Source organism: Heteronotia binoei, chromosome 2, assembly GCF_032191835.1.
Source record: "Heteronotia binoei isolate CCM8104 ecotype False Entrance Well chromosome 2, APGP_CSIRO_Hbin_v1, whole genome shotgun sequence".
In the NCBI taxonomy this organism is placed as follows: Eukaryota; Metazoa; Chordata; class Lepidosauria; order Squamata; family Gekkonidae; genus Heteronotia; species Heteronotia binoei.
The window spans coordinates 203,163,853-203,174,814 of record NC_083224.1 but is presented as its reverse complement, the minus strand read 5'-3'; the positions used below and the strand labels follow the sequence as shown (position 1 = coordinate 203,174,814).

Here is a 10,962-nt window from a genome sequence, read left to right as displayed (position 1 = left end):
AAATGTAACAGGTTAGTGAGGCAAGATCTTCCCTTGCAGAACCCATGCTGAGTCTTCCTCAATAACCCGTGTTCATCAATGTGCCTACTCATTCTGTCCTTGATAATGGTTTCTACCAACTTTCCCGGTATTGAAGTCAGACTGACTGGCCTGTAATTTCCCGGATCTCCTCTGGAACCCTTTTTAAAGATGGGGGTGACATTTGCTACCTTCCAGTCCTCAGGAACGGAGGCAGATTTCAATGAAAGATTACAGATTTTTGTTAGAAGATCCACAAGTTCAACTTTGAGTTCTTTCAGAACTCTCGGATGTATGCCAACCGGACCCGGTGACTTATTAGTTTTTAATTTGTCTATTAGTTGTAGGACCTCCTCTTTTGTCACCTCAATCTGACTCAGGTCTTTCAACACCCCTTCCAATATTAGTGGTTCTGGGGCGGGCAAACACTTCTCATCTTCCACGGTGAAGACAGAGGCAAAAAATGCATTCAGCTTCTCAGCCATTTCCCCATCCTCCTTCAGTAATCCTTTTACCCCATGGTCATCCAAGGGCCCCACTGCTTCCCTGGCTGGTTTCCTACTTCTAATATATTTGAAGAAATTTTTATTGTTGGTCTTTATGTTTTTTGAAATATGCTCCTCATAGTCCCTTTTTGCCTGCCTGATCACAGTCTTCCATTTGATTTGCCACTGCCTGTGTTCCCTTTTATTAATCTCACTTGGAGTGGTTTTCCACTGCTTAAAGGAGTCCTTCTTACCTTTTACAGCTTCCATTATGCCCACTCTGCCCTGGCAGCTTGCTGGGAAGCCTTGGACCAGTAATATACTCTGTGTTAGCCCGCCTCATAGGTTTGTTGTGAGGATAAAAGAGAAGGGGGGAGTGTGTCAAACCACTTCAGTGTCCTTGTGGGGGAGGAAGGCAGGGGATACATGATGTGAGTTAATAAATTAAGTTGATGAAAGCAGTCCACTGATTCATATGGCTAAATCTGAGTCCAGCAGCACCGTAGAGAACAAGGTTTTTGAGAGTCGAAGCTCCTTTTATCTAATCGAGGGAGCTCTCATGCTGGAAAGCTTGTGCCCCTCCCCCAAATCTTGTTGGTCTCCAAGGTGCTCCTGGGCTTGAATCTAGTTGTTCTACTCTGGACCAGCACAGCTGCCCTTGGGAACTTCAGGGGTGGTCCGAATTGCATTAACTAGAAAGTCTGATGTGAGAAAGGAGGGCCAGTTTGGTGCGGGACTCCTGTTCTTTTCTACTGTCTGCCACAGAGAGACGAACGTGGCTGCAAGGAGATGAAATGCAATTGTGGGGGGGATCCCCAGGTCCCTCCCTGCTGGAGGCTGGCACCAAATCTTCAGGGTCTGGACTCCCTCGAAATCTACAGCTCGGTCTCCTCGGAGAGCCAAGAGGGAAGGCGGCGCGCCGCCAGAGAAAGCGAAAGAAGAAGGCTGCCCGTGCCCGCCCTTCGGCGCAGAAAAGGAAACAAGCCGCGCAATCTCTCTCTCTGGCGCTGCCGCTTCCTGTGTGGAAGCGCCCTTCTCCTTTCTCGCAGGCCTGGCCACTGCCGCGCGGGGCTCTGAGGCTCGGGGCGCTCTTCAAACGGCGCGGGGACTTTGCAGAACTCCGCGCGCTTCTCTGCAGCTGCCTAGTTGTGCCCTCGCGGGTAAGTCGGCGCGCCAGCCTCCCTCCCTCCTGCCCGTTGCCCGAACGAGGAACTCGGCGGGGGCCTGCAAAGCAGAGGGGCTGTCGGCGGCGGCAGAAGCGGGCCAGCGGAAGCGCGCTGCGGCTCAGCAGAGCGCTCTTCGTGTTTAAGGGGCCGCTGGAGTTCTGGGCGGAAGGCAGAAGCCCCTTGGAATTGGGGGCGGGGGCAGCCCACCCACCCACCCACGCACCACCTGGGCGGCCACCGGAGGGACTGGAGAGGCTCTTGGGGACTCTCTCGATCTCTCTCTCGCCAGGGGTGGCACCAAGATCCTTTGGATTTAGGGGCAGGTCTTTGTGAGTTGAAACTCAACTCCTTTGGCCACCACATGAGAAGGGAGCACTCCCTGGAGAAGATCCCGATGCTGGGAAAGACAGAAGGCCAAAGAAGAAGGGGACGGCAAAAGAGGAGATGCCTGGGCAGCGTTACTGATGTAGCAAACACGAATTTGAGCAGACTTCGGAGGATGGTGGAAGACAGGAGGGCCTGGCGTGACTTGGTCCAGGGGGTTGCAAAGTCGGACTCGACTGTGCGACTGAACTGAAATTTGTGAGTTTCCTGCATTGTGCAGGGAGTTGGACCCTGGAGGTCCCTTCCAACTATGATTCTATGGTCTCTAGGGCTACCAGATGTCCTCTTTGTGTGTGTGTCTTTAAAGAAAACAAAACCTGATGGGTTGGAAGGTTAGGAATATTCCTAATGAGTAAACATTATCACAGCTTTCAAAGGAGATTGGGCATGGAGATCCCTTGTTTGAAGTAGTCTGTCAGGAAAGATGTCCTCTTTCTTGCTTTTCAAAACAGGGTGACCCTAAAGGTACCAACCTTCCCCAAGACGTCCCATCGCTGCTTTGATTTTCTTTAAGGAAGTCTGCAAATCTGTTTTGTCCGTGGGGCAACAAGGCCAAGAGGTTTGTTAATGACCACAATAAAGCGAAGCCTGGGATCCTCCAGCAAGTTGTCTGGATTGCTAATAAAGGGAGAAAATAGATGGCGAATGACTGGATGGTTCGACAGCTGCCTTCTGGTCGCTGGCAGTTTCAGATTCTTAGAGCAGGTATGAAAATGCAAAGAGATTTCAACACAAATTGCCTTGGTTAGGTCTGGAGAGACCCTCTCCCACTTGCCTCCGGTGTGCTTTTGTTACAGGAGACTAGCCCAGATGCCCCTTTGTCGTGATCACCATGCCAGGCTAGGGAGGCCTGGGCACAGATCTCTGCTCTGCCAGTTAGCTTGCTGGGTGACCTTTGGCCAGTCATTCTTTCCTGGGCAGAGCTGAGTCACGGGGTTGTTATGGGGGGCAGAAGGAAGAAGAGTTGGATTTATACCCCGCCCTTCACTCTTACTCTCAGAGCAGCTTTCAATCTCCTTCCCTTCCTCTCCCCAAGACGGACACCCTGTGAGGTAGATGGGGCAGAGGGAGCTCTGAGAGAACCGTGACTGGCCCAAGGTCATCCAGCTGGCTGCATGTGGAGGAGGAGGGGGAATCAAGCCCAGATTAGAGTCCACTGCTTTTACGCACTACTGGGGCTTTCTTTGAGCAGGAACACACAGGGATGCAGTTCCGGCTGGCTTGGTGTCAGGGGGCATGACCTAATATGTAAATGAGTCCCTGCCGGGCTTTTTCTACCAAAACCACACGAAACCACAGCTGGCTGCATGCCACTCTGAGCTGCACGGAGCACAGGTGGGATAAAAAAGACGTGTATTTATTCACAGGTACAAACAGAAGAAGGGACTGGGTGGCTAAGAAGGAGCTCTGTTACACAGCAGGCCCAGCAGAAGTAGAACAAGGTGTGCCACAGTGCTGGGAGCTGAACTAGCAGGACGAGTTGGATCCTGCACACAAACATGCAAAAGGGGTAACTAATTGCCCTGGTAGGTGATCTGCCCCCAGACTCCACTCTGCAATCTTCTCTTGGAACTCCATGTTGGGGAGGAGGGCTTTGCATGAAATGCTACCCCTTTGTAGGGGGTGCAGTAAAACAATTCAACATTCATACATATGTCTTGTCTGCACATTTCCAACCTGGTTTCTGTTCCTTTCGCTCAGGGGTGGCCAAACTGGCTTGGGAGCCCCATGTGGCTCTTTCACACATACTGTGTGGCTCTTGAAGCCCCCACTGCCCCATCAGCTGGCTTGGAGAAGGCATTTCTTTCTTTAAATCACTTCCCCAAGCCAAGCCAGCCAGCAGCTTGGAGAATTTATTTCAAGTTAAAGTTGCTTTCTTTCCACCGCTCTGTCCCTCCCCCTCCCCCATCTCCTTGCCTGCCTGCCTGCCTTCCTTACAGCTCTCAAACATCTGATGTTTATTCTTTGTGGCAAGCTTGGCCACCCCTGCTTTAGCTTGACAAAATGCCCAAGAGAAGAAAGGCATGATGGATCTTGGGAATTGTGTTTTCTGTCTGTCTGTCTGTCTGTCGTCTATAGATGTTGGAAGAATTCCTCTCAACTGAAATGGGGCTGCCACATTTTCCACTCCACACTTCCTTCCAGGAAGGAGTTCAGGGTGACTGACAGGCAGGGCACAGAGACGTACCTCCTGTTGCCAACTCTGGGTTGGGGAATTCCTGGTGGGTGGAGCTTGCAAGTGAGGGGCCTCAGTGGGGCACAGGGCCACAGAGGTGACCCCCCCAAAAGCAGCCACTCTCTCCAGGGGAACTGATTTTTGTAGTCTGGGGATAAGCTGTAATTCTGGGAAATCTCCAGGGCTCACCTGAAGGTTTGCAATCCTAAAGGTACCCAGAGACACAGCAGCTTATCAAGCTTATAAAGATGATGTCAATATAAAATGGCTGGTCAGACTAAGCCCATTTCAAAAGGTCTGTAGAGAATTATTGAAATTTTTCTGTTTTAGAGACCACTGAAGAAGAGTTGAAATGCATTGTCTGCATGATTTTTTAAAACTGAAAGCTTCCTCACTTTGGTCTCTATGGTTTTTTGAAATTTGAATGCTTTCTGATTAATATTGTTTTTATTTAGTTGCTTTAAAAAAAAAAAACGAAAAGAGGAATAAGAAAGGGAGAAAAGTCAAAACCCAGCAAAATCATATAGAATTTTATTCCAATATAGGATTTTATTCCTATTTAAGGGTTGTTTTTTTGCTTAATGTGTAACAGGCTACAGTCAGATACAATGGGTAATGCATGTGCTATAGCAATCATTTGCAAGTGGATATTCCCATTTCACACAAGAAAATCCAGTTGTGAAGGACTGCTGTGGTAGTGCATTGAGAGTGAGTGCATTATTCCAGAATGTAAGGAAGAGTGCTGTGATGACAGGTTGTAAAGCTGTTTGAGAGAGTGATTTCCCACAACTCCTTCTAACATCTACTTCAATTGTGTTTTTCTTTTCCTGAAGTAACCTTTGTTCTTGTTCATTTTTTAAAAGAAACTACCTCACTCCTGAGTCCACTGGCACCTTTAAGACCACCAAAGTTTTATTTTGGGTATAAGCTTTCTTGTGCATGTATACGTTTTCAGGTCTGAAGAAGCATGCATACAAACAAAAGCTTATACCCAGAATTAAACCTCGTTGGTTGTGGAGGTGCCAGACTGGACTCAAACTTTGTTCTGTTGCTTCAGACCAACACAGGTTCCCCCACCTGAATCTACCTCATACCTGTCACTTTTACCTCAGTTAACCATCCATGCTTGGGTGGGTTAGGTCCAGATTCCCTCATACCCAGCTGTCTCTCTTTCAGTTTCTCACTGGGGTGTAGGGTAGGCGGGGAACTGTATTGTGACAGAAAGGAAAAATAATAATCATTCTGTGTGGGTGTGTGCTGCTGACCCCAAGAAAATCGTCGGGGCTTCCCCATCTCCTTTATTGAGAGAGCAACTGACCCAAAGCCATCCAGTTCATGGCACGGCAGAGTGGCAAAATTGAGCAGGGTAGCCAAGTTGGTTGGCAGTAGAATTCATTTTGAGGCCAGCAGTGCCTGAGGGACCCACAAGAGTTTTTTGGGGGCGGGGGGTAGGAACTGTTGAGATGAAAGGGAGTTTCACTCTTAAAAACTCCTACCCAATAAAATCTTGTTGGTCTCTGAGGTGCTGCCAAACTCGAAAGCAGAAAATCCCATGGCACCTAAAAGACCGAGGCCTCTTCTGTGAGATTTTGCCGCTGGGTTTTGGCAACACAGAGCGTTGGACTAGGTGGGCCACTGGCCTGATCCAAGATGGCTTCTCTTATGTTCTTATGCCCTGTGTCGCCAGCTGGATGACCCTGATTTTGGCGGGAGCTTCAACAGGACACCACAGTCATTCCAACTATGAGGCAGGGGGCTCCCATACTTTACTCCCTTGAGCTGGATTTTTAAACATGCCCTTCAGGCCACCTCAAGCAGAAACTGTGGGATGGCTGTGGACAGAGCATCTATGTGGACACTTAGTCAGCTGCCCCCCACAAGCCTTTCTTCCCTCCTTGATCTTCAGTGCTTGGCTGAGCTGTGCAGGGGGGTTCCTGAGGCTGCCAGCTCTGGATTGGGACATAGTGGAGATTTGGGGGGTGGAGATTGGAGAGGGGGGGCTTGGAAGAGGGGAGGGACCTCAGCATGGTACAAGGTCATCGAGTCCATCCTCCAAAGCGGATGTTTTCTCCAGGGGAACTGATCTCCATCATCTGGAGATCAGATGTAAAAGCAGTTCTCCAGGTCCTTCCTGGAGGCTGGCAACCCTAGCTGCCTGGTGATTGTGCTTGCCTCAGCACTTCTGCACTGATTGGCTCACAGGAGGGATGGGCAGGGCCAGCAGTGAGTGGTGTGGGGAAACTATCAGTCCTCCCTCTAAGCGGTGGAGTCTTGTGAGCAAAAATTATACTTTGTGAGCTACTGGCATTATGGCTGTGAGCTACTGCATAAATTATTGTGCTCTGGGGTCATTTTTCCTGAGCTAAGACAAAAATGTGTGAGCTGGAGGTTAAAAAACTGTGAGCTAGCTCACGCTAACTCAGTTTAGAGGGAACCTGCCCTCCTCTCCCCAGCTCACTGCTGCTTCTATGGGCGTTTGACACTCTGGCTTACAAATGTTTCTGTTGGAATAAATATTGTTAGTCTTTAAGGTGTTGCTGGGCCTGTGGGGAGGGTCTGTGTGCTGAAGATGAGGTCCATGAGAGCCAGGGAGTGGAAGCGGAGGCAAGGAACAAACATGGGGATTGAAAATAAAACTGATGGTTCTGAAGGAAGGTCTTTGTGGTGTGGTTGTGTTGGGAATCCTGTGTACAGATAATAATAATAATAATAATAATAATAATAATAAATTTTATTTCTATCCCGCCCTCCCCACCTCAGCAGGCTCAGGGCAGCTAACAACATTTTATAAAAACATACAATAATAATAATAAAACCTTTAAGTTTAACAATATAAAACATCAACAATAAACTTAATAACATTAAAAACCAGTTCAATAAATACAGTTATTCTGCGGTATAGTTCTTCAACCGCGTTGGCGGCTCCTTAATTTCTGATCTTCCTAACAGTCCGGGTGTGCAAATTTGAAAAGGACGGTCTTGCAGGCCCTGCGGAACTGCTCAAGGTTCCGCAGGGCCCGCACCTCCTCGGGGAGTCGGTTCCACAGAGTAGGAGCCGCAATCGAGAATGCCCGTGCTCTGGTGCTCTGATATTTTATCTCCTTCGGCCCGGGGATGGTCATTAGATTTTTCCCGACTGACCTCAGTGCTCTCTGGGGTTCGTATGGGGAAAGACGGTCCCTCAGGTAGGCAGGTCCTCGGCCATATAAGGCTTTAAAGGTAACGACCAACACTTTGTACTGGACTCGGTATACAATCGGCAGCCAGTGCAGTTCACGCAGCCCCGGCTGTATATGCTCCCGTTTTGGGAGCCCCAGCAACAGCCTGGCTGCCGCGTTCTGCACTAGCTGCAGTCTCCGAGTCCGGCACAGAGGTAGCCCCAAGTAGAGGGCATTACAGTAGTCTAATCTTGAGGTGACCGTTGCGTGGATCACTGTTGCGAGGTCCCGGCGCTCGAGGAAAGGGGCCAACTGCCTTGCCCGCTTCAGATGGAAGAATGCTGACTTGGCAGTGGCTGCTATCTGGGCCTCCATTGATAGTGAAGGCTCCAGTAAAACACCCAGGCTCTTTACCTGGCGCGCTGCTTTCAATAGCGCACCATCGAAGGCCGGGAGAGCTATTTCCCTTCCCAGAGCGCCGCGACCCACGCAAAGGACCTCTGTCTTCGCTGGGTTCAGTTTCAGCCCACTCAGATCTGGTGGTTCTGTCTTGAAATTAATATTGCACAGGTGAAAAAGGCTGTGGGTGGGGCCACAGAGTGGCAGAACACCTGCTTGGCATGCAGAAGGTCCCAGGTTCAATTCCCAGCATCTCCAGGCAGGAAGTGATGTGAAAGACCTCAGCCTGGGACCCTGGAGAGCTGCTGCCAGGCAATACTGATCTTGATGGACCAAGGGTATGATTCCGTACAAGGCAGCTTCATGTGTGTTCCCTGTTTGTTTAGTTGCTATAGGCTAACATGGCTGCTTATTTGGAATTATCATCACAAAGGAGCATCTAACATGAACTCCCCAGATGGTAAAAGATACCTCTAACATTTTCTGCTTTTCAATTACAGATCAGACAGCCACCAAAGAAGAGGAGCCAGTTGGCGTTCTGAAAGCACTGTTTGATCAATGCAAGAAAAGACAAGAGGCGTTTTTTCCAGGAAAGGAGAGGCTCATCAAGAGCGGTCTTAAACCTACAACCAAAGAAGCCAGCCTCTTCCCTCGGCCTCACAGCTGCTCCTCGAGTTCATGACATGCTTTTCCTGGGGGGTGTTCCCCCACCAAAGCATTTGGTGAGATGGCAGAGAATCTTGGGGCCCAACCAAGTTTTGAGCAGCTCTCTGGCCTCTTGGCCAACATCCCGCAAGACAAGTTGATTCTCCTGAAACACAAACTGAACTGTGTGAGGAAAGATACTAGGAGCTGCAAACTCCTGCAAGCAATGATCCTGTTGACCTTGAGACGAGAGGCAGAGGCCAGGGAGATCCTGGACACTTTGGGGGATGATGCAGCAGCGGCCCATATCTGCAGACGTCACTGGGGCAGCCCGCAGGGAAGCGCTGTTCATCCACCAACACAAGAGGCTCCAGTGGCTCAGGTGGTGGCTCAAATTTATTCACTGCTAGCAGAAGAAAATCTGTGTTGTCCCCAGACCAGAGATGAAGCCTATCGAGCAGCCATTGAGGCTTTTCGTAGCAACAATGGGGTCCAGAGCTCCAAGCTCAGTGCCCTCCTGGCTGAAGCACGAGATAAGTGTGGCCTCAGTTTCACTACAGAGGTGGCTAGTGGTGGATTTAACACTCTGAAATCTGGTCTGAGGAGCATCCCAGTTCCAATTAATGGTTCGCTGGTGCCGTTGGGTCAGCCCCTGCGTTCCACCGGTTCACCTGCTTCCTTTGTGAGCCACTTTGAGATCAGCCAGTCGCCCACCGTGCCCTATATCAGTGGCCCACCTCGCCACTGTGGCGCCCATGAAGTCAGCAGGCTTTGCGAGAGGGCCCCCAGTTCTTTGGCACAACCTAGTGAAGGCAGCACTAGGCAGGTGTCAGCATCTGAGAGCCCAGGGGCACAAGAACAGCCCAAAAGCCGTAGCATAGATGACTTCCAAGGGAGCTGCTTGGATCCATCAGTGTCCTCTCGCAAGGCAGATGCATCATCTTTGGAGGAGAGTGTTCGGAGCCCCGTGGAATGTACTGAACCCTCAACTATAATGCCAGCGACAGTGCAGGATCTCAAGGAAAGCACTCCCTCAAATGTGAAGAGTACATGCACACTGCAAGCTGACCCGGCTATCAAAGGCTGTATTCAAAGTTCTGTAGAGGACTGTTCTCCATGTCAAAGCTCTGCTCCTGAAGCCGCATCTTCTTCAACAGATGTCCCTCCTGCAACAGCGGCCTCCTCCTCCATGGACACATCAGGGGATGAAAACCAGTTCTTCATGTTCGTTGTTGTGCATGCAAATGAAGATGAGAGGATCGCCTGCCGGGTAAGGGAGCGTCTGGAAAACATGGGGGTCCCTAATGGAGCCACCTTCTGTGAGGACTTCCTGGTCCCTGGACATAACCAACTGACTTGCTTCCAGGATGCGCTGGACAACTCGGCCTTCGTGCTTCTGCTCCTGACAGAGAACTTCCGGAGCCAGCTCTGCGCCTTCCAGACAAACATGGCTTTGATTAATTCTTTCACCAACATTGTCAAAAACAACTCGGTCATCCCTTTTATACCCAAAGAAAGCCCCTTAAAGAAAGGGGAGATGCCAGGCATGCTGATGGGGCTTGCGGACCTGAATGAGAATGAGTGTGTTTTTGAAAAAAGGGTGAAGAGAACTTTCAGGCTTTCTGAATTTAAAAAGAAGAAGTTTGTCTGGAGCATGAATCAGCAGATACGGCATCAAGAACTACTGCGTGAGGAACGTCGAGATTATTGGCAGATTCAGCAGCGCCTCTTGGCCCTCAGCCTGCAGCCCGGCTACCCAGCCCAGATGCCTTTTCCAGCAACACAAATGAACTTTCAAGGCGTGCACCAAGTCCCACCCGGGCACACTCCACCCCCATTTTCTTTCCCCACATCTGCCGTGCCTGGGATGTTCCAGCCTCCACCTGGGCCTGATCCAGCTGCTCCTTTCCAGCCCTTCACTGTTCCTCTCCCAGCCCCACAGGGACCTCAGTCCCACCTGATCATTCAGCATGCCCAGATGGTTCAGATTGGGGATTGCAACCAGATGCAGGTGGAAAGGACCAACGCGGCACTAGGCGTGACTGAAGATCGGGCCCAGGAGGGCCAGGGAGTGGAAGCGGAGGCAAGGGACAGACATGGGGACTGAAAATAAAACAGATGGTTCTGAAGGAAGGTCTTTGTGGTGTGGTTGTGTTTGGAAATCCTGTGTGCAGATCTGGTGGTTCTGTCTTGAAATGAATATCGCAGAGGTTGAAAAGGCCGTGGGTGGGGCCACAGCTTAGTGGGAGCACCTGCTTGGCATGTGGAAAGTCCCAGGTTCAGTCCCCGGCGTCTCCAGTTAAAAGGATCAGGCTGTAGATTATATGAAAGATCTCAGCCTGAGGCCCTGGAGAGCTGCTGCCAGTCTGAGTTGACAATACTGACCTTGATGGACTGAAGGTCTGATTCAGCATGGCAGCAGCGTCTGTTCTCAAGGATTCAGGGGCTATTTCAAGGCATTCCTCTAGCTGCACGTGCCCTTCCAGAAGAGAGTGAAGACTCTGGCTGGCTGGCTGTTTTTTGAGGGGTGT

The 10,962-nt window shown here is 50.3% G+C and overlaps 1 protein-coding gene across 1 annotated transcript; it reads left to right on the top strand.

Moving 5' to 3' along the window:
- The first annotated feature begins 1,504 nt into the window (after positions 1–1,504).
- Positions 1,505–10,564, top strand: TICAM1 (TIR domain containing adaptor molecule 1). Its single transcript, XM_060233453.1, has 2 exons — positions 1,505–1,663; positions 8,287–10,564. Exon 2 carries the CDS (start codon positions 8,514–8,516, stop codon positions 10,536–10,538), a length of 2,025 nt encoding a protein of 674 aa, XP_060089436.1. The 5' UTR covers positions 1,505–1,663; positions 8,287–8,513; the 3' UTR covers positions 10,539–10,564.
- Positions 10,565–10,962: the final 398 nt, after the last annotated feature.